The 19948-nt window shown below is 42.2% G+C and overlaps 1 protein-coding gene across 1 annotated transcript in view; it reads left to right on the top strand.

The window, feature by feature from the left end:
- The window catches only part of RHOBTB1 (Rho related BTB domain containing 1), a 66139-nt gene that overhangs the window by 32156 nt on the left and 14035 nt on the right, over window positions 1–19948 (top strand). The window contains exons 4-5 of the mRNA XM_065894231.1: window positions 14905–15090; window positions 17865–18844. Coding sequence (XP_065750303.1) covers window positions 14905–15090; window positions 17865–18844 — 1166 coding nt within the window. The remainder of the gene's footprint in view (window positions 1–14904; window positions 15091–17864; window positions 18845–19948) is intronic.

Genomic DNA, 19948 nt, shown 5'->3' on the forward strand with positions numbered 1-19948 from the left:
TTTCAAAGGACTGTTTGTACCCAACTTCTAAAAAGGTGTGGTGAATAGAGATGAACTTACTGAGATATTGGGTTTAGCTTCTACATGCTGTCTCAACAGCTCAGTGGTTTATTGCCACTTGAAATTTATGTATTTGGGATGATGAATTTTAACTTGGTTCCACCATGTAAAACTTGTTTTGTGGTAATAGAAAGACTGCTTCATTATCGTGGGAGGTTCCTGCTTAGGGGTGATTTAATGGCACAGTGACCTTCATAGGTCTGATACTGACAGGCATCTACACTGGGCCTCATCCAGCTTCTTGATGTATGTCATGCCTGTGCTTGGTCCCTCCCAACAGAAATAAGCTGTGTGACTCTGTCAGTTCAAAGTGCAGTGTTCTGGCTCTGACAGTGTTTTGCTCTGTCAACCGCAGCCATCCCCCACCCCTTTGGTGGAAACAGGACGCGCTTTCCAAGCCAAGTCTGACTCCCTGAGCCACACAGAGGGGCTCAGGAAGCCCTCCCGTGTTTCTGACCGAGCTCTCTGTGGGCCTCACTTTTATGTGCATGTCTGGCCTTGCATTTCCTCTGTCTTTTCTGATTCTCCGCAGCCTCCAGGCTTCCTGCCACAGACCCCACCACTGGTAAAGAACAAAAACCAGGGCTGTTCTGTCTCGGATTCCAGCCTCTGTCTATAAACGCTAAATATGTCAGACCGCATTGCTATAGCACCAAAAAGTTCCATTGTATGGAAAAGTCTGGTAGTAGTAGAAGTTTCTTTTACTCAGTATAGGGCTCCAACCACTGGATCTCATTGCTGTGTGAGAGCTGTTTAATTTCTGTATAACTTCCATTTTTAGCTCCCTATCATTCGTTACGGAGAAAAATCATAATTACAGTTTCTGACATTCAGTTTGGTTTGCAAACCTGTTTTTTCACTGATGTTTTTACTATGCTTGGTATGAATTACAAGTCAGCGAGATGTGATACATTCCTGAGACTCGGAAATGTATTTGGAACCTTTTTAAAATAATTCATTTGATCCTTATGGTGACAGTGAGAGAAACCAGGTTCACACCAAGATGCCTTAGACCTCAGCTTCAGTTTCCTCGGCTTCTTAGCTTAGCAGCAAGCTAGTTGACAGGTTACCCCCGCAAACCTCCTTTGGCACAGGCACGTTCTAGTTTGCAGGGTGGGCCAGGGTGGTGCCAGTCTGCTGACTTGAATTTGCAATTCTCCTCATGTGGTATAACTACAACCAGAATGTCAAAGCTCTTGTTATAATTTAAAGGTAATTATTCAACCCATTCTTTTAGCCAGCTAGATTAACAGCTCCAGTTCATCAAAGCCCTACAGTGTGTCAATCAAACTATTAGGTGCTTTGCCAACACTAGTTTAGTTAATCCTTCCAGGAACCCTAGGAGGCAGAGATTATCTCTACTGCAGTTGAGTAGAGAGTTGAGTTCTTTTACTACCATAACCTGCCCAATAGTGAGTTTCAAAACTAGACTCAAACCCAGCTCTGCCTGACTCCTACTCTTTGCATTGTGCCAAGCTACCTTGACCTCATTTTAAACAGAATGCAACTGAAACCACCACCCCGCATTGATGAGCTGGGTATCCATTTGCTCTTCTACATTTGCGTGGTGGCTTAGAATGAGAAGAGATCTCAAAAAGTCATCTGGTCAACCCCTTTTCTCCAGGAAGGGAGATCATCCATCCAAGAAAAAGTAGTGATAGGAGTCCTTCTGTTCGATGGACATGAAAGGTAGCAGAGTGGCATTAACATCCTAACACTTACCTAACACATTTGAAATACTTCAAACCCTCTTTTGTCTGGAGCGAATGACTCCAACTTTTAGTAGCCTTCCTTCTTCCTACCACCTACTTTCTGTCCATTTTCGCATGAACTTTTGAAGCTCTTTCCTGGATCTTTTAAAATGTCAAGAACAAAACTGTACATAGTAGCCATGACTGTGATCAGCTGCTCTTTTTTGGCAAGAAAAAAAAAAATAGCTTCTTTTTAAAGGGATATCACCCAAGAGTCTTCCCCTAGAACTATTAAAAGAAGGAAGTGTGTACACTTAGGTACCTGGCACTGAAAATGTAGGCAAGTAGGATGGGCTCTGCCTTCAACAGAATACCTGGGCCCCTCTGCTGCCATCCTACAGTCACACCACACATAAATAATTACCCATTTTATTGTTCACTTTCCTTGAAAACCTTCACCATTGCTGTGTCTTGGGGTCACATAACCTTCAAACACGTAAAGCCTGTGGGGCTGGAGGTGGTGATAACAGCAGCTACAATTTGATCAGGGCTCCCCACGAGCCAGGCCTGTGCTCACGGCTCTACGTATCTTGTTGCCACGTCATTCTTGTGGTGACCCTGTAAACTAGGCTCATTTCACAGTTGAGCGAGCGCGTACAGAAAGGGGCCAAGGTCAGACGGCTAGGAGAGAGTGGTACTGAGCTTTTCCTGGTAGTTCTGTCTGGCTCCAAAGCCTGCTTCTGCCCTTCCCCCCAGGCTTTTGTGGTTGACGATGATGACTGACAGCCAACTTACTTTACATTTATTCCCAGTCCAGTCTAATTCTTACACTATTCTGTGTGGACATGGAAGACCAGCGTTCACCATCTATCACCAGCTCTAACTAATATTCCCTTTGTTCCTCTTAAGTTCTTTAATACGTAGCAAATGACTTAATTCTCTATATGCATCCATGAGTGACTAAACATGAGTCCTTTCATTTCCAGTAAAAATGTTACAACCGAGCAGACTTTCTGAGAGGGAGTGGGATGCTTGGGTACTCTCCGTGGCATGTTTTCTCCCCCCAGTTTTACGTAAGCATGCAGAATCACTGTATCTACCCTTACGCCGAAGAGTTTCTAGGCATATTTTCAGTACAGTTAGAACTCTTATTATATAGATCACTCTTACACACTGAGTTTCCTCAAGTGTTTTTACGTCCAATGAGAAGTACACTACATGTTTTAAATGATAACATCAATCAGAGCCACGGTTTCTGTGTATCTGTTTAGATAAGACAGCTCTAGTTTCACGTTGAAGGCACATGTAATCAGATACAGCATGAATACATCTCATCTTGAATGCCTGGTTGAGGCCCTTTAAAAGATTCAGGACTGTGGGTGACCAGTGTTTATGTCTTTGTTTGGGACTGGCTGAACTTGTGGTTAATGGCATGGGAAAAAAGCAAGAAACAACTCACGTGCCTCGGTCAAGTATTTTGAAGTACCTCTCGCCCATGGCACTTTTCTAAACGCTTGGCCAGAACTAACATTCTGATGATGACTTCAGGATGGCAAACAGCCTGTCAGACGGAGAAACATATCAAGTGGAAGAGGGCCAGGGCCAGGATGAGGGTGAGGCACTCACCTTGGGTGTAAAATGTAAATCATCATAATTTTTAAAAGATAGGATCCGGCTTCCCTGGTGGCGCAGTGGTTGAGAGTCCGCCTGCCGATGCAGGGGACGCGGGTTCGTGCCCCGGTCCGGGAAGATCCCACATGCCGCGGAGCGGCTGGGCCCGTGAGCCATGGCCGCTGAGCCTGCGCGTCCGGAGCCTGTGCTCCGCAACGGGAGAGGCCACAACAGTGAGAGGCCCGCGTACCGCAAAAAAAAAAAAAAAAGATAGGATCACTGCTAACTGATCTTTTCTTTCTGTCTCAGGCTCAGCATGGCAAATGTTACTGGTCCTGACCTTATTTAAAATTTTGGTATTTTGCTCATCATGGATTTTTTTTTTTACCTTAATTTTGATTTTTGAAAAAATAGTGTTCATCTGGATTACTGAGGTTTTGGGCACCTCTTTAAATTTTGCACCTGAGGCCAATGCTTCACTCTTCACCCAAGTCCTGGCCCTGAAGGTGGACTTTATAAATGGATAACAAATCAGCAAAGGGAGGAAAGTTCCCAATGCGGGTACTTTATGGAAAAGTCATCCAAACCACACTTCTAAATGTGTGGTCCAGAGAGATCTAGGGAAACTACTGCAGCTTGTTTCCTAAAGATATTTTGTCCTGCTGTGGCATAAAGGACTAAGACTTGCCCAAGTTATAGAAAACAGTAGAAAGACATTAGTAGAGCAGCTAGTTGGACCAAGGGACAGGAGTAGTTGTTCCCTAAGAGGTTCGACTAAAACTGCTACTTCTCATAGTTGATTATGCCGAAGCTACCGGTTATCTGATGTCAGAGATCTGGGGGGAGGTGAACCGGCATGTTTTAGCCCGTACCTGGATGATCCGAAAGCAGCCAGTCCTCAGGCCACGCTTTGCTAAACACTGTCACTGAAATATCACAATACTCTCTACGGAACCTCAGCCAAACGGGAAGAATCTCATGAATGCTGGAGAGAGCTTTTGAGTGAGGGAAACCGGGGAAAAAAGAGCACATACAGTGTGTGGATCCCTTGCTGTAAAATTCTAGAAAATGCAGTGTAATCTATACTGACAGAAAGGAGAACATTCGCTGCCTGGGAAAGAGGATGGAGGGAAGGAGGGATTACCAAGGGGCACAAGGACACTTTCAGGGTGATGGGAATATTTGTTTTATTGACTGGGATGACAGTATGGAGAGTGTATACCTATGTCAAAGCTAATCACATGGAGCACTTTAAGTGTACAAAGTTTAGTGCATTTCAATTGTAGCTCAATAGTTTTTTAAATAAAATATTTTTATGGGCAGTCGAAGTAGTCTATGATATGTGAGGAAATTTTCATGGCTGACAATGTATGTTTTGATTATGTATAGAACTTAAACTTAGTTCTCATTGAAAATATCAACAGAAATCATCTGTATGAACTTCGGGGCGAAAAAAATAAGACGAGATCCTTAATAGCTGAACATGGGAAATGGAATGGTTCTGGCATCTCAAAGCTAATGATGGGACACTATCAAATTGTCCCCAAATCATGCTGGATCCCTTTTCCCAGAGACAGAGCCCTCAGCTGTGTGGATCGTAATTCACCCAAGTGGCCTGTGTCTTTGGCTGTGGTTCTGTTTGTATCTCTTTCTGAGAAGATATATTTGAGCAGGTACCCTGTGATAACTGAATAAAGGACACCACATTCCTGAAAGTTTTCCATTTCTCCATCAAATAGTAACAATTTTCTCTTTCGTAGTTGGCCCTTTCTGGAACTAGAGAATGGTGCGAGACCAAGAGAAAAAGGAGGGAAGCATAGTAAGCCACACCACCCCAAACCTCCCCCTTTTTTGCCAAATTTTTGAATTTATAAATTGGGGCGGGGGGGGGAATGCTTTGTTTGAATGAGTATTCTTAAACAGAATTACATGTATTAACACTAATGTTTTTCCAACTATAGTTTGTTTCTCCTCTGGGTATCATTTCCAAGATCTTTACAAGAATCATTTAAAAAAATAATTATATACTTATGGTAATCCATTTACCCATAGATGAGGGCATTAACTAAAACAGTTGAAAGTGGATTATTACTGCTTTGTGCTAATCCAAAACAAAAATATGTTAGACTAAATGCATACAAGTAATTAAAAATTTTTAATGTACTGGAAATTTATGGATTCTGTACTAAAGTACTCAAGCATAGGATTACAGTCATGCCAAACCATCTGGCACAGAGAAAATATGTCTGTGCCGTGCTCTGTGCCATCCCCAGCCTACTGTCCTCCACTGTCCTTCCTGCTCTGAACTGGTACATCTTGTACTGTAACCAGAAGACACAATATCAGAAGAGCTGGGATCCCTGTGCCCAACCCAGCCCTGTTCCCGGGATGAAATTGTCCTTGAGAAGCAGCAGTGCCAAATGAGACAGGAACAGGGCTTGGTTGATGACTGGGGTCAGTCATGTTCCGGGACCTGGAAGGATGCTGGCTGCTGCCCAAACATTGGTCACATGACTGGGAAAGACAGTCCGTTATGGTTGAGCCCAGAAAAGCATTTGTGGACCCAAAAGATGCCGCAGACATATGAGTAATGTGGCCACTGAGATGGGTAAGGAGAATAAGGAACATATATACTGTTCAATACATTAACGTCGTGTGTTCTGCCTTCTTTTTACCTTTTTGTTGTTACTACTTAATAACTGCAAGCCTGACAAGTTGGGTCAAATACAGCTAAGTTTGTTGACTGTTCATCCTTGGACAAAGAGAAAACATCAGTTTGTGATGTTTCTATACTGGAATCATCTGATGAAGAAATAAGAGATTTCAGCCCGTACAGTTTTCCCTTATAAATTAGGTGGTAAGAAGAAAGAGACAGCTGCTGGGTAATTCTGCAGTGTCCTCAGAGGATGCTTCTATTACCATCTTTCAGCAATTCCATATCAATGAGCTCGTCAGCCAAAAGGGAAAGATCTCTTGATGAGAATGTCCTGCCATTCTTATTAGCTGCAATATACAAGATATGTCTTTGGTGACTTCTGAACCCATAATCGTATTTGTCTGACAATAATTGGTACCATATGGTTTACAGACCACTTTCACAGATATTCTTCTTAGTGAATCTTAACAATAATCGTATCAATAACTTTGAATTTTGACCATTTATTAGATTTCCAAAATTATTCCACTACTTTGTTCTCTCCCCAGAACTCCTCTGCCTCTCAGCCTAGAAAATATAGTTAGAAGGACAAAGTACTGAATTACCAAACGATAAAACAAATAAGCATAAATCTCTTCTAAACTTATCACCTTGGTTATCTTTCTATTATAGTACTTTTGGGGTGGGGCGGGAGAGTTGGCATGTTTTTTAAAAAACAAGATGGTCTGTGAAATAGAGGATGTTATGTTAAGCCTTAATTCTGTGAAGCTAACCCAGAATTAATCCTGAAAGTAACCTGCCCATTTCTTTATATTTCCTTTGTTTCTGGATACAATCTAATTCCTAGAAGAGATCATTAATCCATTTTTATTCTGCCATTATGAAAGTATCCAATTAGATGGGTAAATAGATTTTTAAGATAAATCCAAATAATTTAAAGATATATTTTTAGTGGATAATCTCTGCTATATACCAGCGATATTATATAGCTATCTTTCAGCCATAATTGTCTGAAGAAATGTAATAGCTCACATATCATTTTTTCATTAAAACTTTAAGCATATGCCCTAACTGACTTATTTTAGGCCCAAATTTATTTCTTTTAGATTTTGAGTCTGCAGACATATTTGCATCTACATCCTGCAATATCTATAAGGCCGTTTTATTTGATAAACAGTCACCGAGGGCTTCTTTTGTAACAAACAATGTGTTGTGCACAATGGGAGAGAAACTAGTAGGAACAGAACAAAATCCCTAAAAACGAGACTCAAAGAGTAGTGGGGAAAGACAGCAACATTTTAAAGAGTTACAATTCAGTGTTCAAGTGCTGAGCTAAAGATGTCAGTACCAGGAACAGGGAAGAAAGAATTTCTCTGAGCAAAAATTCCACCATCATTCTTGACTCCTTTTGGTCATATCTGACACCTGCTCCATCAGCAAACCCCGGTGGCTCTAGCTTCCACGTGTATAAAGAACGCAGCCGCTTCTCACCACCTGCACCGCTCCCAGGCCGAAGTCACCACCATCTCCCTCTGGATTATTATTTTTTAACTGGCCTCTCCTTCTGTCTTATGCCTCCTGACAACCCACGCCCCACCACCATTTGGTCAGTTCTCATGATGGCAGTGGGGTGATCCTGTTAACACATAAATTAAGTCATTCTGCTCAAAAACCCCTAATCGTCTACCAGTTCACTCTGAGTAAGAGCCAGACACCCATTAGGCCCTCTGTACCTCAGCCCAGCATCGCCTCTCTGAGCTCAGCTCCTGCTGTTTTCCCCCTCGCCCTCAGGAAAACACCCCAGGAATGCTCCTGCCTCAGGACCTTTGCACTAGCCGTTCCCTCTTCCACAGTGTTCTCCCCGCAGATAGCAACGTGTCAGCTCCTTCACTTCAGTTCTCTCCTGAAATGTCACCTTCTCAGTAAGGCCCTCCACGGCCACCTCATTTCAGCAGCAGCTTCTGCTCCCCAATATTTCTGTCCCCCTTCCCCACTATATCTCCTCCTTAGCACTTGTCACCACCTAGCATACTAAATATCTTACCTATTTTTCTTGCTTTTTGTCTCTATTCTCCAGTTGAATATAAGCATGACGAGGGTTAGCACAATGAGAACAGTGATTTGTGTCTTTAACTTGTTAAAGACACAAATGTCTGGAAGAGCACCTGGCACATAGTAGGTTATCAGTTAATATTTCTGGGAGAAATGATTGAATGGTTGCTTATTGGTACTGGATAAGTGACTTGGCAAGTCCTTGTACCTTTATTGATTCACAGAGGACTGGGGAGAAGCCTGGGTAAGAGTGGTGGGATGATCTTGCTGGTTCACCCAGTTTCGTTTCAGAAGAGTCGGGAGGTTAATCCCAGAGCCCTCCCATCTGGCCATCTAGCTGACATGTAGGCATCGTTACATGTGCAGCTGGTCTTGCTCTTAGGAGAAAACAGTGCAGGAAGACATTTCCTCAGTCATGTAGCTTCAGGGCAAGCCGAAGAGACATGGGAATGAGGTGGAGTTTAGGCAGAGAATCTATTACCACAATTTCACTTTCTCCTGTCAAGGAAGCCTTCTCCGTATCAGGGTTTCCCGCTTTCATTGATCAGGAGTTAAATGAGATTGCTTAAGCTATTTCTTTTAATTAATGACTGCTTCACCCAATTTCACATGCACTCCGCTTCTTCTGATGATTGTGTGAGGGGTAAGAACACAGACAGTCTCTGACTTACAATAGTCCTATTTACAGTTTTTCTACTTTACGACGGTGCAAAAGCGATACACATTCAGTAGCAAACATACTTTGAATTTTCATCTTTTCCCAGGCTAGCGAAATGTGGTACTATACGCTCTCATGCTGTTGCGTGCTGGCAGGGAGCCACGCAGTCACCAGGGTAAACAACTGATACATTTACAACCACTCTGTACCCAGACAGCCATTCTGCACATTCAGTACAGTCTCCTATAAGCTACGTGAGATATGCAATACTTTATTATAAAATAGGCTTTTTGTTAGATGTTGCCCAAGTGTATGCTAATGTAAGTGTTCTGAGCACATTTAGGGTAGGCGAGACTAAGCTGTGATGTTTGGTAAGTTAAGTATATTAAATGCATTTTTGATTTATGATATTTTCAATTTAGATGGGTTTATCAGGACATAACCCCATTATAAGTCAGAGAAGATTTGTACACTAAAGGGAGCATAGAAAGAAAAATGGGATATCAAGTTAAAAAAAAAGCTGGTTTCCAAAAGATGATAACCCACAGCTTTCTGTATGGTCAGGCCATTGCCTTCTGTGATATTTGCACTATGATGGCAGAACCAACCATTTTTAAGACTTGAGTATTATCTATTTTAGGATTTGGTGGCATTGGTGGGATGTTGACATGGCTACCCTGTACTTGAGAGTGTGCATCGCTTGGTCCCATTTTTGGAGGGTGGGGGAAGACTGGTTTAAAATGTTGCTTCCTACTAAACATGCAGTTATGGGCTTGGAAGAAATAGTTACGCATGCTAATCACTCCCCAATCTGGATATATTTCAGGGTGTTTTCACAGTTTTCCCCACATAACATCTGTACTTAAGAAGCCTCACTGCTATTGGTAAAGTATTGACTTGATTTCTCTGCTCACATCCAGGGCACTGCATGGTACTGCCCTGCTCTCCCTAGATCCCCTGCCAGGCACTCCCCTACAGGCCTCTCCATTCTCCATGAGTGTGAGCTTACACAGCCATTCATCTCCAGGTGGTTATGTTCACCATCACTGACAACTCCCTCTGCATCTCATACACACCGGGCTGCTCCCCTACTAAAATTTTCCAAAGCCACGTGTTACACATTCCTTTTCTCTGCCATGCTCCCAGCTGTTTTGTGCTGTTTTGATCTGTCTGTTTGCACAGCGCTGTCAGATTATATGCATGAAAGGTGTATTGCTGACATGAATGGTTTTGAAAACGTTTCCGTAGAGGCTACCTCGGTTATCAGTGGGGAGAAGGAGGTCAGGGACTCCTACTTGAGCCTTTGCCAGAAGAGGACTTGTGTACATTGACAAAGAAACCCATTGAAATGTGATCATGATCTCTACCAATATATAAAGGATATGGTAGTCTCTACTAAAGAAATAATAATAGGCAGTAGTGACATAGAAAGGCTTAAAAGTATATGTTAAAAAGGAGATACTTCCAAGCAAGACTCAGGTAAATAGAATTGGTAGCTTACTCTTGGTTACCAAGTATTCATCAGCAAGAGACCCAAGCAAAACTGGCACACCAGAGAAGGGCCCTCGGATGCCCTGCTCACAGCTATCTGGAGGACTGCATGGAATCCACTATCCTTCATGTTGCCCGCGTTGGCCTGCTCTTACTTAGATAAAGGATAATTTAGCAATTATTTTTTTTCACCTAAGCAGATAAGAAAACCCAAGGCCCATGGCTCCTTAGCTGGACAGTGACGGCAAAGTAGAAAAGGGAAGAAAAGGGAAGAGAAACTAAAAAGATGGAAAGCACTTTTGTGATAGGAAAGAACATAGAAAATTTATTCCTAACAGCAAATTTTTGATAATGATTATCTACCTTTTTTTTTTAATTTTATTTTTATTTTTTGCCGTACGCGGGCCTCTCCCGTTGCGGAGCACAGGCTCCGGACGCGCAGGCTCAGCGGCCATGGCTCGCGGGCCCAGCCACTCCGCAGCATGTGGGATCCTCCCGGGCCGGGGCACGAAGCCGTGTCCCCTGCATCGGCAGGCGGACTCCCAACCACCGCGCCACCAGGGAAGCCCTATCTACCCTTTTTAATCACTTCTTCAAAGGATAAACTTAGCTTCTGTTTGCTTCCCTGATCTTTTCCCACCAAGTTTGCTAATTTGACTGTAGATATTATAAAGACAGCCCATGAAAATGTGTGGCATTTAATGTTTAAGTCTAGCTTGCAAAAGAAAAAAAAAATGTATATGTACACATATTATTACCTTAAAAGGAAAATCCGCCATGTATTTAATTTCAATCTATTCTTTAAAGATTTCACATAAAAAAAATTTCACTCTACGCCCGTAGCCATATATAATAAAGAGTGTAACGAATAAAGTACACTTTTTAAAAAGTCTGTCCCGGGCCAAGGTATGTGGGTATGATGCACTGTTTTCAGATTTTGTTTTCTTCAATCCTCCAACAAAGATTGGCCCCAACTTTGCATGCACGCCTTATGTTATCCAAATATCTCTGCCAATCTTTCACATGCTATCTTTGGCCAGTGTTCTCCTTGAAAGATAGCTGGAAAAAAATATGCTTTTCTGTTTGTTTAATATCTGAAGAAGAACTGCTACAACTGAGGTTGGCTTTATCAGCTCAAGCATTTTGGGGATGACGAGGTCTCTCTCTGGTCCCACCCCTCCATGAAGCTAGAGATCCGCAATTGTTTCAACACATAGATTTACTTTGGATTGTTTTTCACTTGTCTAATCAAAACATTATTTCATGGGCATTATTTGATGCGTCAGTACCCTAGTGAAACTTTTATATTGATATTTTCCCCTTAGAAACAATAAATCACATTTTCCTCCAAAATATAAACATTCATAGGCCAGCAACACTCTAAAATCCTTTGTAATCCTGGCTTTCTTTAATAAAGCCACTTAGCCCAGTCCAAAATAATCCAAACCTTTCCTACCCTTCTCAATATCCAAGTTCTGGAGTTTAGAGTTTTGTCTCCTATGTGCTTTGCCTCTGCATTCTCGAATTCTCGTGCTTTCTCCTCCAAATAGCTGTAGGACTCCACTTAAATCCCATCAGATTCTTTTTACAGCTGAAATAGGAACCCTGAGGTCATTTCTAGGCCAACTCTGCTGCCTAATCTGTGAGAATGTCCTCATCACACCTCCCCCTCCCAATTATTTTTAAACTCAACTCTTCAAAGTAAAAAAGTGTAACAGAGCCCAGAGAAGCAGAAATGCTAGAACTTGCCTTTTTCTTTTTATCTTTCACAGGAATGGCATTTTTAAACACCAGCTTGTGTCAGACATTGAACAGTCTCCACCCAGGAATGAATGTTTTGATTAAAAGTTATTTAGTATCTCTAGCTCCTTGGAATTCTGCCTAAAGCTGGAGGTATTCTTAGCTGCAGGTCTTGTGCCTCTTCGACCAGATAGAAAAATGGCTCAAAATCTAGAGGGAATAAATGGCATTCTCAAAATAGCTACTTGATTATGTAGGTGTTTATATCAGAGAGGATCCTGATGTGTTGAGAATTAGGAATTAGAAAAGAATGCTGGGATGCGAAGGAATATGTCAAAGCAGCGTCTTTCTATAGCTCTATCCCTGTGGCCATTGATTCTCAGGCTTTTGCTTAAAATCAGGTTTAGAACACTACATTCGTATGGCAGGCCTCTGTACATAATGTTTCTTGACTTGAATCTGTATTTAAATCAACAAGGGTTAAAGACATTTAAGCAGGTTGGTAGATAAAATATGATCTAATTTTTAAACTACTTTTAATGTCAAATCATGGGGACAGATTCCCATAGCATCTAAACATGCATTTCAAAAAAGGAAAAAGAAAAACTTTATTCCAAGGATGCAAATACAATTTTGACTCAAGTTATTTTCGCTTCAGAGGTAGCGTTGCTCTCAGTACAGCCTCTTCTCTTTAACGATCATCCTTTTGAGGCAAAATATTTACAGAGCATTGAATTATTTTTCTGGCTTTCCAACAGCATTTCATGCACTGAGATATTGACGTGACATAGTTAGAAGTTGGGCCCTCCGGACCTGTATTGTGCAATGGCATTGTGCTGCTATCATCAGGAGATGCCATTTTTTCCAGCCCCCAAGGTCCTGTCTGTACTTGTTTACAGGTCATCTGGAGAGAAACTAGTATAGGTTCAGTGGCATGAGTGTTATCACGGTAACCTTGGCAACAGAGCTAGCTCTGATTTCAAAACCTCACATGCTGTATCATAAAATTAGATGGCAGAATTGACATTTTGCTACATGTCTGTCATATAAATTAAACTCTGAGAATGATTTTCTTTATAGCCATGTGCCTTAATATGGAAATAGAAGGCACCAATTAGAAAAAATTTTACACATGTATCAATAGGTACTGTTCCACATTTAGGTGGTGGATACATTTTCTCAATTCTTTCCCTATGATTTTGAACCTGAGATACTGCCATATTATTCTCACTGTGCAGAATTCTTGGCAGCTTTATTTTATGATCAGGCTGAAGCTTACAGCAGAGCTGCATCAGATATCCTATATAAATAGGATTATGAATAATAGAAAACTCAGCTCCTAAAAAATGTAAAATTCAAAGCATTCTTGACTTTACTGGATACTATTATTTATGCTGATTAGAAGTGAGACTGTGCACAGAATATTCTGCTAACTAAATCAGAATCCCAAAGACAAGACATGCTTCCCTTTCATTTATATAGTTATGCATATTTTTACACACATTATATTTTCCAGTGCCCAAGAATCTTTGATAAGATCTTTATTTCAAGGGCATTTGAAACATGCAGATTAATCCGCTCATCTGCTTTGAGTCCTAGAGTCCTCTTTTATAATTAGTAAATATTTTAATGTCAGGATTTTCCCCTCTACTTGTCGTGGTCTGGTGCAGTTTTTCTTGGATATAAATTTAAATACTCAACTTGTGAATTACATTTAATGTAAGCACCCTGCAGTTCGCTGCATTGCAAATGATTATTTTTAGAAATTTTATGGTTGCCTGGATATATTTGTTTCTCTTCATTGATATGTAGGGAGAGAAGCTCATTAATGATTTAAAAAGATGGTGTTTTGATTCATCGACTTGATTCTTCTCATTATATAAACAGTAAAGGCAATAAATTAACATCTGATAAAATTGTGAGTTTATTTCTGAATATAACTGCAAAATAGTCTTGAATCCTTGGTTACAACTCTTTCTATTCTTTATATTCTTCTGCCTCCATGTTTTCACAGTCATCATTCTGCACATTTGAACCTAGAAAGATGGTTTATAATTCTTACTAAAGATACCTTTTAGCAGTTATCTGTCAAACTCCATAATTGACAACTGTTTTGTAAAACAGTTCTTTGGCTCCTAGAATGATAAGTTATTATATAAAACATGGAAGATCCTTATGTCACAACTGACTTATAAAATAATTTTCCTTTTTTCCATATATCTGCTCTGCGTCATGTCTCACATTTGAGAAATCTGCTTGCAACATTTTCTCATCCATCTTATTAGCCGTCTGACTAACTCCGGCTAGTTTTATGTTAAATACTACCTTCTTGCCTTACACCTAGCGAAAAGTCGAAATTCCTGCAAATTCAGGACTTTTCCTTTTCAGAAAAAGATAAGTGGTTGTGCTCTCTCCATGTGTGCTTAAGGGAGAAGAAGGGCAGAAATCCTTCTGTGTATTTGCCGACCCTGTACAGCAAATACCTGTTACATTTTTTTGTAATGTGTAAACTGTTTGCTTTATCTCATTGAGTCATCGTCACCTTTCTGTTTACAGTGGTAAATGGTATTTTTTTATTATTTTCTTTTATCTTGAAACTATTTCTTGTGATGAACAGAAATAGTTCAGCATGTTGTGGTTCCAGAACTGAGTCTAGTTTGGATAACCATCCGTACTGTAAAATAACGTCATTGGAAACCCTTCGACGCATAGGCCTTCTGCAGTGCCACATGGAAATGAACTCGGGCTGTGTGGGTGCTGGAATGTGGAGGCTTAATGGGCTGTTTGCATGACGCCAAGATGTATTTTAATATCTGGTCTTTTTTTTTTTTAAACTGTGACATGATATGGCATTAGATGGATGGGGGAGGGGAGGAACCATAATGATAAAAGAGGAAATACAAGTTAAAAGGCAAAATACAGCTTCTTGTGTGATTTCCTTTCAGGTCCGACGTTGTGGTCCTCTGTTTTTCGATCGCTAATCCCAATTCCCTACATCATGTGAAAACGATGTGGCATCAAGAAATCAAGCACTTCTGCCCTCGCACACCTGTTGTTCTAGTTGGCTGCCAGCTAGATCTCCGCTATGCCGATCTTGAGGCTGTTAATAGAGCCAGACGCCCTCTAGCAAGGTAAGCCGAGGGACTCAGGGTTTCCCTGTGCCGGCCACATTAAAATTTAGAGGTAGCAGATGTCTCTGTAGCCTTGGGTTCTGTTCTTCAGTGGCTCTGGGGCCCCATCAATCAGCCATATGCTTTAGGTTTGCTTGTTAAACATGAGGAAGGGGTTTGTGTCCCTGACCCCTCTCACCTCTTAGGCAGGAACCCATTTTTGTAAAATGGTTGACCAGCGATTGAAGTGAATTCTCTAATTATGATATGGAGTGTATAAAAGTGCTTTGAACTTTGTAAAGTAGTAAACAAAATGTTAGCTACTCATAATAATGTCTCTCTGGAAATTACATTATAGTAAAGTTAACTGACATTCAGAGCCATCAGCCATAATTCTTGCCCCCAGGAACATCAGGTTCATGCAAACACATATATCCAGGTGTTTGTTTTTGTTTGTTTTTTTTTTTTTTTTTTTTGCGGTACGCGGGCCTCTCCCGTGGCGGAGCACAGGCTCCGGACGCGCAGGCTCAGCGGCCATGGCTCACGGGCCCAGCCGCTCCGCGACACGTGGGATCTTCCCGGACCGGGACACGAACCCGTGTCCCCTGCATCGGCAGGCGGACTCTCAACCACTGCGCCACCAGGGAAGCCCCATCCAGGTGTTTTTAATCTTCTCATTTTCCTCCATCCAACCTCTGAGAGTATTTCATTCCCAAGTTGGCAGTGTCAAGTTTTAAAAAATTATATAGACCAATGGTTGCAAAACTGCAACACTGCTTTTCAAATGGCTCTAGTGGTGATATGTTTAGAGCGTCACAGGTTTAAAATACAGCTTGAAGGAGAGTTTGTTTCAGTCTGTATAAAAGGTGGATACCGATCTTGGTGGCAGGGACACGGAATAAGAGTTTTTCCAAAAGTTGTGCTCCTTCAATATTCTCTTTTAAAAAATAATTTTATACGTTTTATGCTTAACTCCGTTTTTTGCTGGTGAGCATAGCTTTTCCCAAAATGTTGATATTAATACCTTCCTTCCAGGCAGGTACTTGCCTTAATAGGGTCGTTAGAAAATTTTACACAGATACAAGTTTTTATGCGCTCACAGCAAAAGCAAATGGTACTTTGTTGAGATAATTTCTGATGTTCTAGGTATGTCTTGGATGAATGTTCTGAAAACAATTCATGTTCCTTCTATTCTTAAATGCATGGACTAGGAATTGAATAGCATAAGCCATGTAGAGGGAAAGAGGACTCCGGGCAAATGAGAGATTAGCCCCTGGCCCCGGAACTTTCTGTTTCAAAGGTTAGGATAGTTGGGCCTCACACCGTGGATGTGCGGAGGCCTGGAGGAGAGTTACAGAGCTCCAGGGGACAGTCCTTTCCATAGACAGTTCTGAGATTTGATGAAGGAGGTGGCATCTGAGCTAAGCCTTAAAGAGATTCATCAGTGTGATGAAGTTAACCCTTCTCCCTCTCTGCACTTCCCTTCCGCCTTTACAACAAGCTGCAGTTTTCCATCCAGGTCCTCAAATCCAAATTCTACCCAGTATTCTTATTGTTCCTAAGGCCGGTGCCTGTCACACACATCACCCTTGGTCTCGTAAGCCAAGTATTTATTTAGGAAGATCATCTCCTAAGAGTGTGTCTCAGAACCAAGGATGTGTGTGTGAAGAGTATAACGACAGATCCCATCTTGCCTACGTTCTGGAATCCATCTGTGTCTTGACCACGGTTATGCCGTAATTACAGCACTCATCTGCCAGTACTGCTTCCAGACATTTGGCTTCCTGGGTTTTGATTAGATTGTAAGCGGGCCTTGTGTGCCAGTCTAAAGGGTGTAGACTTTATTCCATGGGCTCTGTGGAACCAGAGGAAGTTTTTTTAAAGAACTGCGGCTAAGTCATACTTGTATTATGTGAGGAATTTTCGTGCAACAGTAAGCACTGTGAGAGAAAATGTGGAGAATCTGAAGAAAGATGAGTCCAGGGGCTCATGTACTAGTCCAGGCAAAAGATGATGAGGGCCTGACTGAAGGGTGTGGAAGTAAAGAGAAGCGGTGAGATATGAAATAAGACTCACAAACCTAATAGAGGAGACTTAATGAGCTGTCGGACATGGACCGTTTGATCTAGAACCAGGGAGTTCTAGACTCTCATTGCTTAGGAAAGGTCTCTCAGCAACTTGCAAATGTGACCTTAGGCAAACCCTTTAAACTCTCTGCCTCAGTTTCTTCAGAATGTAGAACAAATATAATACCCATAGAGTTGCTGTGAGGCTCAAGTGAGAAAATGACTATGGATTGATTTTTAAGGTATACAGCAAAATGTAAGCATAAGGGGATAATAATGAAAATGATGCCGATGATGGTGGCAATGGTGGTAACAGCTAACATGTATCAAGCACTTACTATGGAACAGGTGCTATGCTGGGCAAATATCTCATTTAAACCTTCCAATCGTCCTTTAAGATGCAAGTACTCCCTATTATTCTTCCTATTTTACAGATGGGAAAACCAAGGCTTAAAGAGGTTAAGTAACTTTGTCCAGGATCACATAGCTAGCAAATGGCTGATACTTGAGTTATTGTTGTTACTACCAGAAGCACTTTTTTTTTTTTTCCTGCAGTCATAAGTCCTTTATATTTGCAAGTCTTAAGGTTGGTAGATTTTTCAAGAGTCTGGTTAAAAGCCTGAATAGGATTTTAAATGTATAATCCATTTAGGTGCTTAGATAGGCCCTGGTTACTATTTTCTTTCCTGAAATAAGACTGATGCTAATTTGTAAAGTATTCTATTTCAGGCCCATAAAGAGAGGGGATATTTTGCCCCCAGAAAAAGGCCGAGAGGTTGCAAAGGAACTGGGCATACCCTACTACGAAACAAGCGTATTTGACCAGTTTGGAATCAAGGATGTATTTGACAATGCAATCCGAGCCGCCCTCATTTCCCGCCGGCACCTGCAGTTCTGGAAATCCCACCTAAAGAAAGTCCAGAAACCTTTACTTCAGGCACCATTCCTACCTCCAAAAGCCCCTCCACCGGTAATCAAAGTTCCAGAATGTCCCTCCACAGGGACGAACGAAGCCGCCTGTTTACTGGACAATCCTCTGTGCGCTGACGTCCTGTTCATCCTCCAGGACCAGGAGCGGATCTTTGCACACCGGATTTACCTTGCTACCTCCTCTTCCAAATTTTATGATCTCTTTTTAATGGAATGTGAAGAAACCCCCCACTGGAGCGAAGGAGCTTGTGAGCAAGAGAAGCAGAGCAGGGATTTCCAGGGGCGGCCCCTGAGTCTTGATCCAGACGAGGAAAGGGAGGAGGGCACCCCAAGGACACCTCAGGCCGATCAGTGGACGTCCTCAAGCCAGAACCTGTCCCAGCAGGAGACCCCGGGGCTGGAGGCCGAGGGCTCAGCGGCAGAGACACAGACCCTGTCAGGCTGGAGTAAGGGCTTTGTTGCCATGCACAAGGAGATGCAGGTCAACCCCATTTCGAAGCGGGTGGGCCCCATGACTGTGGTCAGGATGGACCCATCCGTCCAGCCAGGCCCTTTCCGGACCCTGCTCCAGTTTCTCTATACGGGGCAACTGGATGAAAAGGAAAGGGATCTGGTGGGCCTGGCTCAGATAGCAGAGGTCCTAGAGATGTTTGATTTGCGGATGATGGTGGAGAACATCATGAACAAGGAAGCCTTCATGAACCAGGAGATTACGAAAGCGTTTCACGTCCGGAAAGCCAACCGGATAAAAGAGTGTCTCAGCAAGGGGACATTCTCAGGTGAGCGGGTCCAATGGCAAAGTCATCAATACCTCTGGTTGCCTTTGATCAAACGTTAGCCAGACACGAGGAGGGGAAGGGTAACCATCACTAGCGTACCTAAGTACTCTTCCCCCACGTACCCAAGTTCCACGTATTTTACTTATTTCATTCTCACAGACTTGAGGGTTAAATGTGATGATCTCCGTTTTGCAGATGGGGAAACGGAGGGACAGAGAGGTTAGGTAACTGGCCCACGGTTATACAGGTTGTAAATGACTGAGCCAGGATTTGAACGCAAGCTGCCCCCTAAAGCCCCGTGCTGTCACAGCGCTCCTCAAGGGTAGGTCGAGCTACCCCCGAGCCTCAGCCAGTCGGTTTGATGCTCACAACCGCCCTTCAGGATTCCTTCCCTGATCAAGTCTGTTTTGACCCTCCGGCACGCACCCATGACAAAAATCAGTGGCCTTTGTTCCCCAGGCCATGAAATCCTTGAGGCCATTTCGGTGACCCTCTGCATTCCCATCCGGAAAGCCTCATCTGTCTCTAATCCCTCTCCTTTCACTTCTCACCCTCCTTTACCCTGCTCATCTGTATCCTTCTTGCCCCTTCGTTGTCGTTGATAACTGTGCTGAGGGCTGCCCACAGCGCCCTTATGTAATTGCTTAAGCACCCTGGTGGCCTGTATCCAAGATGGGCGACTGGCCCATGCTTGTCCTATCTTACAGGCTTGTGCCGTTTTTGTTCTGTAATTGTCCTCTCTGTGTATGTTTCATTGTAAAACTTTGACTTCCTGACTTCTATTTATAGGGGTACGTGTATTCTTCTCTTTCATAATGCCTGTCATAGTAATATACGTGTAATAGGGGGTAGCTGAATCTGTTCATTAATTTGGAAGCTTTGCCGTAATATTTACTCCAGACATTGACGGTCATGGTACAGAAGCAGTCTTGAAAGTTAATGAAATGTCACAAACCCACAGTAAAGTCAACAATAGACCTTAAGTGAACGTGATAAAATCTCCCTTTTCTTACTACAGAGTTATATTAACCAAATACAGTGTGGGAGCTTCAATTGGATTCTGTTTAAAAAAAAAAAAAAAAAACCTATAAAATACAATTGGGG

The sequence above is a fragment of the Phocoena phocoena genome, chromosome 16 (assembly GCF_963924675.1).
Source record: "Phocoena phocoena chromosome 16, mPhoPho1.1, whole genome shotgun sequence".
NCBI lineage: Eukaryota > Metazoa > Chordata > Mammalia > Artiodactyla > Phocoenidae > Phocoena > Phocoena phocoena.